Source organism: Calypte anna, chromosome 1, assembly GCF_003957555.1.
Source record: "Calypte anna isolate BGI_N300 chromosome 1, bCalAnn1_v1.p, whole genome shotgun sequence".
In the NCBI taxonomy this organism is placed as follows: domain Eukaryota; kingdom Metazoa; phylum Chordata; class Aves; order Apodiformes; family Trochilidae; genus Calypte; species Calypte anna.
Window position 1 is genome coordinate 85,369,916 of NC_044244.1, and position 16,363 is coordinate 85,386,278.

At 38.1% G+C, this 16,363-nt stretch overlaps 1 protein-coding gene across 2 annotated transcripts in view; it reads right to left on the reverse strand.

Moving 5' to 3' along the window:
• The window catches only part of MAN1A2 (mannosidase alpha class 1A member 2), a 141,497-nt gene that overhangs the window by 87,405 nt on the left and 37,729 nt on the right, over positions 1 to 16,363 (reverse strand). For both annotated transcript variants that reach the window (XM_008505451.2, XM_030445140.1), the window contains exon 3: positions 4,993 to 5,089. In XM_008505451.2, coding sequence (XP_008503673.1) covers positions 4,993 to 5,089 — 97 coding nt within the window. The remainder of the gene's footprint in view (positions 1 to 4,992; positions 5,090 to 16,363) is intronic.

Genomic DNA, 16,363 nt, shown 5'->3' on the forward strand with positions numbered 1-16,363 from the left:
AAGTCAAAAAAAATTTAGCTGCCTCGCCTGAATCACTGAGTTGTTCCTTTGGATTCATCTTGCTCATTAACCACAAAATTTCATTTTTTATGTGTGTGTGAAAGAGTAATATATGACATTATATGACAGTGAACACACCAGACAAAAATCCCTCACGAAAGGGACAGCAGCTGTCTTTGGTCAAGTGTTACCGAAGAGATACGGCACTGCATTGAAGCCTTGAAGCTCTCCTAGGAAATAAAAAAACACGATGGGACTTCATTGACAGTTTTCCCTTCCTCCCAGAATACAACATCCCAAGACAGAGCCTGAAGACATCAGAGATTAAATTGACCCTTTGTGTGGTCATTGCATGTGGGATAAGAGAACCAGAGAGGCATAAAAGCACTACATATGTGCGAGACAGTCCTAGTGTGACAAAATACAAAGTAATAGTTTCATTAAATCTATGTGCATAAGAATGTGCATGTCTGTATGCAAGCATCTACAGCTTCAAAATTTCACATCATTATGCCTTAGGAAGGATCTTTTGACAACCTTGGAAAAAATCTAGATACACATACATTTATGTAGCTATACATTATCAGATTATCTTCACATAATGCAGCTCAACTGTAGACAGAACAGGTCCAAATGCAAGGTTTAGAAATGCACTGCTAAAGATATGGGAAGTATACAATTAAGCAAGAGTTTCTCCAATTAATTTGTCATGTACTTATTACCTGGCAAACTCCACATTTATATTTTTAGATAGTTAGCATTACAAAATAAAACCGACCACAGATTTCAGAACTCTAATTTCAGAAAGTACCAGGTAAGATGACAGGCCATGATTTTCTAGTTTTACCAAGGACAATGTTCTGAATTGCCTAACTATTGTGGGCTTTTTTTTTTTGCTTTTTTTTTTTTTATTTCCCAGAAAAGTCATTCAGGCTCTTAAATAAACATTATTTTAGAAAAATAAAGATTGAAGACCAATCCAATCAGCTTTAATTACAGCAAGAGAATCCAACCACACCATCAACAAAACCCAGGAAAACCCTCTGAAGTAAGCTCTGTGCCTGTCATGCTTGATCATTATCTTATAGGCATCTTTTGCCATTAGTCTTTTCTCTTCACTCTTTGTGTTCTAATGAGAGCTTGACCCAGATCACATACAATCCCACTGCTGCAAGAATGCCCTAGGGCTGCTATCAATTCCAGCAAATTAAGCAGCCCAACAAAAAAGTTAACATTTGTGGGGGTTTGTTTGGGTTTTTTTGTTTGTTTTCTTTGGTTGGTTGTTTGTTTTCTTTTAGCTTAGTGGTTATAACCACATCACAGCTGCAAATAAAAACTTTAAATGAAAAGGGAAATAACACCTCTCTGCTATACGTTTTCCTGGCCTTTTATACTTTATTTTATCTTGCAGGGTAAGAATAAGTTTTTTAAAAATTCTTGAGATTGCCATCTCTTTCAAAAACAGGTAGTTTGCACAAAAATAGGAGCAAGCTACCATCCTGTTTCACCAACACAGAATTTATAAAGGTTTGTTTCATATGTCATCTAAACGCAAATATCTTTAAAAGCCCACCAAATCCTGGCCATAGCTTCTCAGAATCACCACATTAATGCTGTCAACCAGCTACTGAAGAAGTATTATTCAAGATTTTAACTAGTGATTTTCTAAGGCAATGCATTCAGCAGGCTCTGATTTACTATTTATAGTCACCGGGTCAGACATCTCAAAAAACTGCAAGAGTTTCTAGTTGCAGGTAATCCAAAGTAACCTGAGCTGGTTTTGTAATAGAAGTCAAACTAATAACTGGGACAACTCACAAGTGTTCCTGTGGCATACTTCAGTGAGGCACAGAGCATCTTTCTTTAAAGTTTATCAACTTTCCTCATTTTTTTAAGCACATACAGTCAGGACTTATGAGAAGAGAGCAGGGCACCTCCCCTCCCTTTCTCTGATCCCAGCCTGAACCCTGCTAGATCCTGCAATGCTTGGAACACAGATGTTCCTCTTGGCATTGATAGAGATATACACTGCTCTTTAGGAAAAGGGGAGTCCAACAGGGAAGATTAATGGCTTATTTGCCTTCTAAATTGAATCATGTTTACCTCACTCGAGAGTTATCAGTAAACCTGATTTCCCAAAGATTCATGCAAAGGGTTGCAGGGTCAATCAGCGATGCCATCTCCTTGCTGAATCTCATAGGCATGCTATGAATTGAAATGTAAGCACAACCTACTTAGCAGTAATGGTTTGGGTCAAAACACCTTCGTGATGAATAATAAAAACAGGTTTTATTGAGCAGCTTTTTATTAAAAATAGCATCAGATTTCAAAAAGACTTACGTAATGCTTGCATAGAGGCATATACTGCTGGGAATGGTTTCATTATAGGCAATAGAGATTGCTAAAGTACTAGCAGTAACAATACAGCCAAGACAATCCTCAGTACAAGGACAATTTTTTTCCCCTCTCTTCCCAGCAACCACTCAGCAAATAAACAATAGCTGATTCTGTTTCAGAGTTGATATGCACTTTTAAACTACGTATTCCAGAGGAGTTTTTCATATGAAACAGCCTTGAGCAGAGCAATCATAACACAGCTTGGCTGGAAATTCAATGGTACAAAATAGCATCTGGATTCTAAAAGGACAAACACCTGGGGAATCAGCTGCTAGAGGATCAAGAATTCCACTCTGGAGGAAACCTGCAATTTCTTTCAGATAGCAATGACAAAACTCTGAAGAATAAGCATTCCAAAGAGAAGTTGTTCCCCAGATTCATTAGGAGACATGTTAGAGGTAAGCAAAGGAGGAATAAAAAGAAAATAAGAGATAAGAGTAAAATTATAATTCAAAATGGTTTCAACGTATTTGTCAGTCAAATAAAAAAAAAAAAAAAAAGCAAAAACAAACAAACACAACCCCTAGAAAAATTTCACATCATAAAGAGCATAGGTAACAAACCAAGGCTGGTATGAAACTATATGTGGCATAGCAAGCAACTAAACTCCAAGTAAATTCAACAGCAAAGACACTGCATGATTGTACAGTTGAACATTTGCACAAAGATTTTCATTGTCAAGACTGCAGAAAAAAAATGTCGCCAGCTAGATAAAACACAAAGGAAAGCCATGAACCTACCAACATACAACAAAATTACAGGAAGCTTCAGAAGAGGCTTCTTTTTCAGTAAAAAGCAGTGCCAATGTTCTCAAGGTAGCAAAGAGAAATTACCTAATACTACATAACACTCTCCAGGAACCTATGAAATGTCTTTCTGCCTTTCTCACCAGAAGCCTTTTGTTCTGGTCTTCCCTTCAAACTCACACTCTATTCTTGCACTGTGCTCAGTGCTGGACACATCTCTGACTCTTCTATTTCACTTTTCAAATGCCCCATCCAGTCTGGACACACCTGAGCATGCTGATTTGTTCACCTTTGACCCCCTCAGACACATTTCCCTGACCCAGTCAAGTTCTTTGCAAAAACATAAATTTGAAGAAGTAAAACACTATCAGTCTTCACCTCACAGTGAACTGTAAGAAACAGGGTGCCAGCAAATGACAAAAAGCAATCAATTTTAATAAGCTCTGACACACCCCAGATTTGGGGGTAGGAGGTTCATATCTGTGTGCGTTTTGGAAGGTTTCTTTGGTTTTAGGAATTGCAGAAAATTTAACTCAGAGGCTCTCCTGCCTGATGAGAGCAGGGGAAAGAAGGAGTGTGCCAGTTGATGTTCCTTCCCTCTCTATTTCCAGTACTTATTTAAAGCTGAAGTTCATAATGCATATAAATTTGATTTGAAATTGTTTGGATATAAAGAAAATTACTTGTTTGTTTGTGTATCTTGTTCAAGATAAAAGTTAAATGGAGAGGGGGAAGGGGCAGAGCAAAAATCAAGAAATTCCTTTAAATATTACAATTCTTTGGAAATAAGTTCTTTGACTCTTCTTTTGGAACATGTTTCCTGTGGAAGTTTACTTTTCTTCTACCAATTGAATCAAAAAATTAAGCAAATTTTTATTTAAATCAAAACAATTTATTCTGGGTTCAGGCACTAAACACAGAAAAACAAATAATTACACATCCTAATTTGTATTTCTGTCATCCACAAGAACCAAATTCAAGTTTTAAAGCAAGATAAAACAAATACTGATTAGAATGAGAACCAACCTCACATAGTCATTAGCCAACTGCCTTACAATAAAAGACAGTAAAAATCTTGATTTCAGGCAAACTATTACAGCCAATACTAATATACTTTCAATATACACAGTATAATCACATTCATTCTTCTTGTAGTAAAAGGCAGTTATGATAAGTATTTATCTTCCTTAGGTACCAGAGAGTGCATGAACACAGCATGAAACCCTGAATTAGAATCCAGTATGAACCCAGAAATAGAAAAACCCTACCCAGTCCTAGAGCAGCTCTCTGTGTACATTTCAAAAAAACATAGGAACTTCATGGCTCAGTCATCTTAGGTGCATTCTGGACAAATTCTGGCTTAAAACTTGATGTCTGTGATGAAGGTTATGCATTTTGCCATAGCAGGGGATGAACTTTAAACCTCCAGTGCTCAGTCCTCAACAGTAACAAGTTGTTTTGAACTATTAGTCCTTCAGGACTACACACGCACAAAGATACAGACACTAGTATTTTAAGGAAGAAAATCCACCTAGTCTGATCACACGTATGCAACAGAGGCTATATATTCAAAAATATCATCATTATATTGCACCTTTTTTATATGTTTGTGTATGTACAAAGTAACAGTAAACATAGACACAACTTAATAATTAGAACATATTGCTTCCAAAATAGATTAATTAGTACAGTAATTCATTGAAGTACCACTGAAAAAATCAATATTCTTCTGTAATCCATATTTCAAAAGACTTAGGTTAAAACAGAATTTGCTTGAAAGTTTGGGTAGATTTTAAAAAAGGATAGTAAAAAAAAAAAAACCACAAACAAGCCAGAAAATATAGCCTACCAAATATGTTGGTGGAATGTCCTTTCCGGGCAATTGGTTTGAGCTCATTATGTCCCCATCCATATTGCCTATAATTGTCCCAGGCATGCTTCATCATCTAAAAGACAGAAAAAATAGGATTCAATTACATTATAAAACTACATTGTACAAATACAGTATTTTACTTCTTATTTAAGATTTCATCTTTCACAGTCATCCTAGCATACTGATAATTACTTTGCCACTATTTCTATCCGTTACAGAAATCAGATCATACAACATGAATAAATTTGGAAACAACTTGAAGTCTAAGATGAGCTATAGTGCCTAATGCTCTTCATTCGGTTACTTTCTTGTTCTTTTCTTCAATTATATGCACAGACATTTAAGAATATGCATAAGGAATTGGTGAAAAAAATGGTTAATGTCTTTGACTCTAACCAAAAGAAAAAATATCCACCAATATCTGAAGCATAAAAGGATTTATACTGCTGCATCCAAGCATGATTAAACAATTTAGTAAAAGGCATGATAAATTTTTATTAGCAACATCTTCTTGACAAAGATACACTCCCATACAGCCTCCAACAAAAGGAATGCCAAAAGCTTCACTCTTTAGAAAACAAAATGAGCAAACCAGTATAAAATTATTAGTATTTGCTCTGGAACATATTCTCAAGTCTTTTAATTTATGTTTCCACCACATACTGTAGCAAATGACGGCTAAAAACCAAGAGGTATTCCTGACCCACAAGTATTAGCTATGCAGATCAGTCACTAAGCAGTGCTTTTATGGATTTGCAAAACTTTTAAAATTCCTTTGCACAAAGCAGAAATTCAGCGGTGACCAAACTGCAAAACAAATGCTGAAAAGCAAATACCATTACTTAAACAGAAGAAAGCAGATTCCAAAAGACACTGCCTCAGACACAGGGATAGTTAAAATAAATGTGTTCTATAGGAACAGCCATGTAGCTGTACCCACAACATTAGAAATATTTTATTTTCCTGGGGTATCTTAGAAAGTGGTATTAAAATACTGTTAATATAATTACAAAAAAAAAAAAAATAAAAATAGACAGTTTATAGAACTTAAATAATAGTAACCGCAACTTTGAGGAATGTTCTCCAAGAGAAGAAACTAATAGACTAGCTAAGAAACTATTGTAGCTAATAGACTAATACTAACTTTAGGAGACTGATTGTATCAGGGCAAGTAGTTTTCACAATGTTTTATAAGACTGTAGCTTTCTTAATCAGTCCTTGTACTCCTAGAAAACAGGAGTAAACAAGCAGAAGCTGCCAAAAAACTAAGCTGCAGACAAGTGTCTTACCAGCACTGTCTTACATCGACGCAGCTCTATTCTCTTACTCAGTTTAGGATTTAGTGGAAGTCAGCATCCAGCAATACCAAGTATTTCAAATGGCATCTAAACTGCCTGCTGAAACATGCAAAACTACACTGCTGTCTCTCTACAGCCATCAAGAGATCCCTGTTCAACCTACACTGCTGTAATTCCTTTGAACATAAACTCCCTCCAAATTTCCCATGTCACAGTTAACTCGTGCCCAGATAATAAATCTGAACTATAGCAAAAGTACATGCACAGAAGCTGGGAAGCACTCCTGTGTTAAACTGACATCAGCCTGGGTGCAGATGTCATTCTCCAGATGCAAGAAGATCCAGGAATATGGTGTTATAATTCCCCAAGAACCTATTGACTGTACCACAGTAAGTGGTCAACTGATTTTTTTTTTTTTTTTTCCAGATGAGTCCTGAACATTACTCTGGCAAACTTCATGACATCACTTTAGCACATTACATGGAAGTGAGAAACTTCACAGCTCTTGCATAATTTACAAAGGTAAGGTTAATATGATATGAGATTTTGTATATAACATGGAGATTTCTGTTACTGGCAGAACTGGTGGTATGATATACTACAAATATAACAGCTATACTGCTGGGAGCAGTTGTGCATGCAGAAGCTTTTGAGAGACAGGAGAAGATAGATGCCTGTGCCAGCTAAAAATCTGAGGATGCCACTTCGGCTCAGTAAGTACAAGCAACATGAATTCCTGATCTGAAAAACAAGATTAAGTCTAGAGTTATGTCAGACAGCATTTGTGTAGAGAAAGTTGGAAATGCTGAGGAATAGCTGCAGGCATAGGCAGTCTTTTCATCAAAAAGAACTTGTATCTAGGAGGAGAGAGAAGTCTTACACACTGAGTATCATCATTAACAATAATAGAAAGAAGGTAAAAAACCCTACCCAAAAAAAGCAAATATTAAAGAACCCATAAACATCATCTTAAGATCAGTAGAGTGAAACCATGAATCAGTAATTGTGAAAAATGCAAGGGGTTGGTTCCCATAGCTGAAATTACCATACATGAAAGCAGTTTGTCAAAGTAACTGTTTGGAACTCGATGGAGTATCATGTAAAGATCTTGCAATCTGTCCACCAGAGAACCAATTTTTTTCTGATGGACTTTTTACTGACACTTTTAATAAATGATTTTGGTTTTGAAGGAAAAACCATTCACAGGGGATGGATTGCTTGAATATCAGTCTCAAAGATTTATTAGGGGATGCACCAAATACAACAGCCAGCAAGACGCCACTGCCATGCACAGTTTGATAATTCTACAAAAAGATGAATCTGACCTCTGCTGCAAGAGAGACAGAATGCCAAGAAGCAGGGCATGTCTCAAATGAAACTGTTTTTGTAGATACATCATTATGCTTTTGCTGACTTCAGAACACACTCATGGGATCTGATTTTCTGTAGTCACTGGGAAAGCAGGTTTTTGTAGAGACAGGGTGGTAATGATGTCTTTTGACAAAATCATAACTGTAACAGTAAAAGGGACAGTGATTGAAAAGAGACTGATGTAAGGGAATTCTTTCACTTCAGCAGCATGCTAGAAACAATCATTCAAACCATAGGTTGTTTCAAAAGCCCCTTTCCACTCCTCAAGAAAGGGCAGAAACCTAGCAAACAACAAATAATAGTCCTGATATAAGCAAAACAAATAATTTAATGACAAATTTCAAAGACTGGTTATGCCTAGAAATGAGAAGCCTATCCTATTCTTGCCATTCAGCGGGAATGTACATAACAGAGACAACAAATAGGTTCTGCTTTCAAAGGAACATATCCTGGTTTAGAGTATGATTTCAAGAGACTTATATACACCACTTTCATATTCTGTTTTGAAATTAACCAAGAATTTGCTAGACAAGATTACTGCTCAACTGGCAGATTAAAAATTGATAACCACTTTCCTACTGCCTTCAGAGAATGCTTTTTGGAGCTTAAATTAAAGAATGATTTTTTCTTTGCACAGATATTTAGATTTTTTAGGAAACTTAGAAAAATCATACAGACTAATTTATTCTTCTGGGAGCTACAAGTCTTTAAGAAAAAATTACCTCAGACACCAGTCTACACACCTCTGCTATACATTTCTTGAAAACTGTCTCTGAACAAGTCTATTTAGAACATGTTCTTAATGTACAGAGAGCTGCGTTTTCTTTTACTGATTAATGTGGTAGCAAATTAATTACTAAAACAAAAATAAAATACTTATCAAATGTATGTAAAATGGGAAGCTTGTCCTTTTTTGCTGGCATGCAATAGGTGAAGTCTAAGATGCCTGACAGAAATAAGGAGAAAATATTTCAGATTGGTGAGAACTGGAGTAGTAGATGTACACGATCTAAGCTGGGAGAGCTTACTGCAGTGAACTGACTAAGCCAAAAGTTTCTTTTCCAAGGTGATGAATCTGTATTTTTGGTCTTGTGTGCACTCATGGTTTCAAGAAAAAAAAGTAGTCAGAAATTTGACTGGTCCTGTGGTGTTAAGAAAATCTGAACCTCCTGGGCCATCTCAAAGAACCAGAGCTGAACATCGGGCAGCAGAAAGTCGTGCCTTTCTGCCAATTTTGCATCTTCCAGTCTTCCCTTTTCATTCAGGCATCAATCTAATCATCTTTAGCAGCTTACACCTCTACCAGCTTTACTGTATCTTTTTTTGAAGCTGAGAGCCTAGAACTAGAATGTAGCATGCAATACGCAGAGGTACTTTAGCTCACGCACACAGCTAATTTAAGAACTCTTTTGTCCTCCTTCCTTCCAATACTGAATATTTGCGTTTTTGTCAAATACTGAGCACTACAGTGACATTTCCAAGGAACTAGTAAAATATAAGCTCTCATTCTTGAGAGGTAATGTCACCTCACACCTTTCAATATTAAGTGTGAAATTGTAATTTCTTCCCCTCCAGCCCCGATATGCATAATTTTACATTTAGATGAGAAATAAAAGGGGAGATAACCACTTGACCATTTAGGATTTTTCTGCAGTTCTTCAGTCTGGCCTCAGTTTTCTGCTCCAAATCTCCATGTTGGCAGCAAAGTTGGTCATATCCACTTTCCAACTCTAAATAATTTATTTGTATAATTTAGAGCATGGCTCCCTCAGCACACGTCCTCTACGGCCCCTAGCATCACTTATTTGTACTCTCCATTTCCTGCCTTCTAACCAGTTTCTCCAGGCAAACACAATTCTCCATCCTATTGCTGATAGTTCAACAGTTGCTCGCAATGAACTTCTTTTGGAAAAATGTGTACATAACCATGATCTCCCTTATTCACATGTGTGTTGAGTCTTTCAGGGATCTTCTGTAACTCAGTGTATCTTGACATCATTAAAAGTATACTGGGAAATCTTGGGTATCTGTGTGCTCAACAGTTTTATTCCCTATCATAGTTTCTGCTAATCTCTAGTTCATTCATCAGACATAAGGGTCTGCAGTTCTTTGATCTCCCTTTGAATCTCTTTCAAAAACTGATGGTTAACCATCTTCTACCCTCTGGTAAAAAAACAAACAAATCAGAATATATGCCAGCAATGCAAATCAAATCTCAGAGCAAATTAAGATTAAACTGTTGAGGGTTTCAGTACAGGATTGTACACAGACAGTCTATGTGTTAATGGAACACACTGTAAGAGGTGTAATTAATTAATGATGTAATTGATAGACAATTGTAGCTGATGATGTTACATCTCAGAATATTTTATATTAATGATGTAATTAATTAATATAGTTGATGAGTAAGGTAGACAGACAAATTAGTACCTCAACTGAGAGGAAAGCAGTTATAATCCAATTCATACATTCAGAGGGGCCACATTTAGTGTGCAGGTAGCTATAAATCAGGCACAGAACACTGATAGCATGCAGTCAAGAGGGTATTCACAACAACGTGTGCCTGAGAAGCAGAGGGGACTTTGTAAAAAATCCATAAGAAACCATTAGTTTTGCTGCTTACAAAACAATTTGTTACTTTTCAACTGTGTTAGCAGCATCCAGAAACCATGACAAAAACATATTTTAATCATTTATCTTCTTAGCACAACTCTAGAAATATTTCCAAAATTGCCTCCATCCATAAATTATCTTCCTACCTCCCCTTCTAAGAGGCAATGTATCAGAAGTCCCTTTTTAAAAGAGGCTATGCTGAAAGTTCTGCTGAAGGCCACAGTAAGTTAACTGGCAAGAGAACTCAAGTCGGAACATCCCCAGCTTCCCAGACAGAACCTCATCCCTCATTGTGCAAAGCATGCAAACTCAACAGCAACTCATTCAGCAGATGTCAGATGTAGTGACTGAACTGTATCTGCAGCTCTTATGCTCCTTGGATGCCCATCTAACAGCAACTTTTGTTTAAATAGCTCTGCTTTTTACTAGAAAGCCATGACAAACAGGAACAGAACCCAAGTTTTCCTGTGTCGAAAACAATATAGAATCATAGAATTTTCAGGGGTGGAAGGGACCTTTAGGATCATCTATTTCCACCCCCCTGCCAGGGACAGGGACACCTCCCATTAGATCAGGTTGCTCAGAGCCCCATCCAGCCTGGCCTTATGAACTTACAGGGAGGGGGCTTCCACCACCTCTCTGGGCAACTTGTTCCAGTGTATCAGAAAGTGGTATCCCCTTGCTATCCTTTCTCATGAAACATAACAGCTTTTAAAGTGCACAACCAGCAAGCATGCTACAGCCAGCACCTTCAGTCACTTCACAACTCTAGCTTGTGTGAACACACCTCCCTTGAGCTGAATTTCAAAAAGTCTATAGTTAGCACTGCCTAATTACATGACAGCATAACACAAAAAATACAGAACAAGTCGTAGAACAGAAGCTCCAGTGAACCCAAATTTTCCATTCTATCTTTGAAACCTAGAACATAAGAACTGTTCCACTCTTAAGTGTACTTAACTGCTTGTGTAACATTCTAGAGTAGCTTTCTTCCAGATGAGAGGTTTGGCCAGGAAACATCATCCTATCAGAAAATGGTTGAAGCTCGAAGGTACCTCTCGAGGTCAATTGGTCCAACCTCTGGGCTCAAGCAGAGTCATCTGGAGCAGGATGTCCAGGTCCATATCCAGTCAGCTTACAAATATCTTCAAGGAGGGAGACTCCACAAAGGATCTGAAAACCAGCTCCAGTGCTTGGTCACCCTCACAATAAACAAGGATTTCCAATATTCAGATGGAACTTTCTCTGTTTCAGTTTGCACTAAAACAGTCGAGAGCTCCTTCTAGGTGGCAGCACAATGCCCTGGCATATTAGCTGCTACTCCCAGTTTGGTGTCATCAGCAAGTTTTCTGATGACATATTCTATTCCATCATCCAAATCATTAATGAAGATGTTGAACAGGATCAGACCCAGTATTGATACCTGGAGTACACCATTAGTTACTGCCTTCCAAACAGACTTAAAGTAGCTGGTCACCATCCTTGGGGCCCAGCCACTCAGACAGTTTTAAACACACCAAACTGCTTATCCAGATCACACTTCATAAGCTTCTCTGGGAGGATTTCATGGGAGACAGTGCAAAAAACCTCACCAAAGTCTAGGTCAGACTTACCTGACTGCTTACCCTTCATCTACTAAGCCAGTCAAGTTTATCAAGTGGATCAACCATAACTTACCCCTTTATCAATCCAAGATGGCTATTCCAAATCATTCTGTTGTTCATGGGCCTAGGAATAGCTTCCAAGATTAGCTATTCCATCACCTTCCTAGGAAGTGAGGTAAGCCTGTAGTTCCCTTGGTACACTTCCCCGCTCTTCCTGAAGATAGAAATAACATTTGCCTTCCTCCAGATTTTGGGCACTCCTACCAATCACCATGATCATTCAAAGATTCTCAAGAAGTTTCACAATGACATCAGCCAGCAGCCTCAGCACTCCTCAGTACATCCCATAATGGCCCATAGACTTAGAATTGTACAGTTTGCTTAAGTATTCCTTCAACTGAGCCTCTTCCAGTATGGCTATTTTATGCTCCAGACTCAGGCAAAAAAAGATCATCTTCTTCCACATTCTCTGTCACCGTGCCTTGTTCACCTGCAGGTCTACATAGACTCTTTCATCTTCTTTTTGACACCTGTGTACTTACAGAAGCCCTTCACGTTGCCTTTGACATCACTTGCCAGATTCACTTGCAGTCAGGCTTTGGCTTTTCTGATCCCCAACTCAATAACTCTGCATTCCTCCCAGGTCAGCTATCTTTGTTCTCACCTTCTTTATGCTTCCTTTCCACATTTTCCATTTTGAAGCAGCTCCTGGCATTTTTGCTTTACTTGATGCTCATTGGGTTGGGCTGCTCTTAAGCTTGATGAAAGTGATCCTTCAATTTTAATAACACTTCTTGGCCCCTCCAGGACCTTATCCCAAGGGCCTCTACAAAGATGATCTCTGAAGAAGTCAAAGTTTGCTCTCCTGAAGTTCAGGGTTCTGAGCTTGCTTTGCCCTTCTTCCTCCTTTCAGGATGATAAATTCCAACATTTCATGGTCCCTAACAGCTAAGGGCACCTTTGAATTTCACATGCTCAACAAACCCTTCATTGTGAGTAAGAGGTTTAGCAGAGCACCTCTTCTTGCTAACTGTGGTATCATTTGGAAGAGTAAGTTGTCATCAATGCACTCCAGAAAACTCCTGAATGGCTTATTATGTCCTGCTGTGTGGTGCCTCTAGCAGATGTCAAGTGAGGTGAAGTGCCCCATGAAAACCAGGGCCTGCGAACACAACACTGTTCCAATCTCCCTAGAGCACCTCATCCACTTGTTATTCCTGATCAGGCAACCTATAGCAGACACACTATACTGTAAGTCATACAAGTCTGGTCTTTAATCCTTACCCATAAACTCACTTAGTTTATCACCTGTCCCCTGGCAGAGCTCCAGGCTCTCCAGCGTCTCTCTCACATAAAAGGTGACTTCATCCTTCCATTTTCCTGGCTCGCTCTTCCTAAAGCATCTGTATCTCTCCACATGCAAGTCATCCCATCACATCTCCATCCATCTCCACATCTCTCAAGATCACAGCCCCGCAACTGTACACAGGCCTCTGACTCATCAAGTTTATTCCCTGTGCCACATGCATTATTGAACATGCAGTTCAGTGAGGTACCCTGGCATGCTGATTTCCCAGAAATGGTTCTCAGGATTTCTTCACAAGGGTGCCTTGCAGACACTTCCTTGCTTATATCCAAATGCTAGAGGTGATGCTGCTAAAGCCCTGTTCTGTTGATTTTGTGATCCCTTTCGGTATCATCACTGAAGGCCCTTTTCTCATCTACCCCTTATCATTCACTCCCTCAGGGCTGTGAGTTACTCTCTGCCTCCCACATCATTCCTAGTTAAAAGCCCTCCTTACATCCCACGGACAAAGATGCCTTTCCTCCTGCCTTAGATGTGGATCCCACCTCTCCCAGGCAGACCCTTCAAACAGTCCCATGGTTGCAGAACAAAGCCCTGTTGCCAACACAAGCTCCAACCAAACGCTGATGTGCATTGCCAGTGCACTGCTCCTCACACCCTTTCCTCTTGATGGCAGGATCAAGGAGACCACCAGGTAGGACCCTGGGTCCCTGGCAATCACCCCTAGGGCTTTGTAGTCACTATGAATGCAAAAACAATGCTTTGTCTAATACAAAACATATTGACTTCTATGTATGTAAAAGCCATTATTTCAAAGCTTCTCAGACCTTTGGGTTTTGAGAATCAAAGACCTAAAATAAACATTTAAATGTTTAGAACAGGGTATATATAGCATATACTGCATGGGAGTAGAACCTTACTCAGCTGAAATACTCATACTTTAAAGAGTATCTGAAATGAATGCTGGCAGTAAGGCAGTACTGTGAAATCTTAGGCTTAAATAAAAAGAAAACCTGAACCATGGGTACAGTGTAAAGAATAAGAAAAATTTCCTTATTTGACTGGGTAAAATTTAACTCCTCAAGGAAATGAAGCTCTTTTTGTAAAAAGCACTATCTGTAATAATTACACTTAAATTGCAGGAAAAAATATATTCTGAACACCATTTAAAGGACCTAATAAAGAAAATTGTCAAAATTTCCTAGTGCTCATGAAATTTCATGGGGATTTGAGCAGAATGTACCCCTGCCCATGCAGAGGTAGTTTGAACTAGATAATCTTTAAGATCCCTTCAAACCCAAACCATTATCTGATTCTATGAAATTATAAATAACTTAACTTGGAAAGAAAGCAAATTACTTCCAAAAGCTAAGTTTTGTTCTTAATTTCTTTGGATTTACAATATAAAGACACATCTTTTTTGAAAATTATACATCTACCCTCTTAAAATACATTTTCTCATCTTTTACTTAGCATTAAAAATATATCTCAAATACTGATATAAAGTTGGAATGTAGCAGCAAGAACAATTTTTGGATGTGTTTATTCTTAAAACACCAGTTAATTAAAAGCCATAGCACTTTTAAAAAGCCAGAGTAGCAAGCTAATACATTAGAAAAGTTCTAAAAAGCAGGTACTGTAAGTAGGCTGGACCACCTTAACTTCTCAAAGTTGTTATTCTGCATATACAACAATCAGCCAACTCATGAGTGGTCCTTATTGCAATAACCGAATTAATAGCTTCTTAGAAGAATACAGACAAATTCTACAATGCTGTGAGTTAGCTATAATTGACAAAACATCATTTAAGCATCAAAACCAAAGACACACAGAAACTAAATAAAGAGATGAAGGTTCTGTTACTAGCTTATGAACTTATGAAGCTTTCCCCTCTGTGCTCAGTAAACATTCCTATTATATAAAGCTTTTGAATACTTGGCAAAACACTATTAAGAGCATTACACAAATTCTTCTTACTTTTATATGCACTTGAAAAAAAAAATCAAATATGCCTTCTTAAAGTAAGTACTGCAAAGCACTTTTTATAAAAAAAAGATTTATTCTCAAAAAAAAAAGACTTCACCAAGTAGTTCTTTGAAAAGAAAAAGTTGGAAAAAAAGTTTATGTAAAAATGGTAGAAACTAGATTTCTGTTTGGAAATTTTTTTTCTTTCTCCTGACTGTAATGGCCCATGCATGTGTTACACACTGTCCCAAACAGACAGCCCAATTCTACATAGTTTTTCATCATTTGATACTAAGTAAAATCAGCTGTATAAATTCATTAATTTTGTGAATTTAAACAATTAAAAGCTGCTCTGTGAGAACAAAGTTCTTCAAATATGCATCAGGACACTCCATGGGAAACCAAGGTATGAGCCAAATGCCTTCTCACAACCACCTGGAATTTTGAAGCCAGATTTCCAGCCTCCACAGATCTAGGAAATTCCCTGTGCTTGTTTTTTGGTCTCAATCCAGGCAACCATAACATCTTGCAAGTCAGAAATGCTACACATATGCTAGCTGTAGACCTATGTTAGAGACATCATCGCCTGCACTTGTTCTTTTTTTTGCTATTTTTCTACCTCATCTACACAGACCATTCCTATTAAGGGAGTGGAACATCTCCCTTATGAGGAAAGGCTGAGGGAGCTGGGTCTCTTTAGTTTGGAGAAAAGGAGACTGAGGGGTGACCTCATCAATGTTTTCAAATATGTAAGGAGTGAGTGTCAGGGAGATGGAGTTAGGCTTTTCTCAGTGATGAACAGTGATAGGACAAGGGGTAATGGGTGTAAATTGGAGCATAGGAGGTTCAAGTTGAATATTCGAAAAAATTTTTTTACTGTAAGGGTGACAGAGCCCTGGAACAGGCTGCCCAGGGGGGTCGTGGAGTCTCCTTCACTGGAGACATTCAAAACCCGCTTGGACACGTTCCTGCACGATGTACTCTAGGTGGCCCTGCTCTGGCAGGGGGGGTTGGACTAGATGATCTTTCGAGGTCCCTTCTAACCCCTAGGATTCTATGATTCTATGATTAGTCTCTGCTGGTTATAAAAAACAGCGAGTGAAGACCTCTGCGATGATCATAGCATATTTCAAAATGCACTTTGCATCTCTGGAATTGCTGCAGCCTTCTGTGATACATCTGATGCTGTC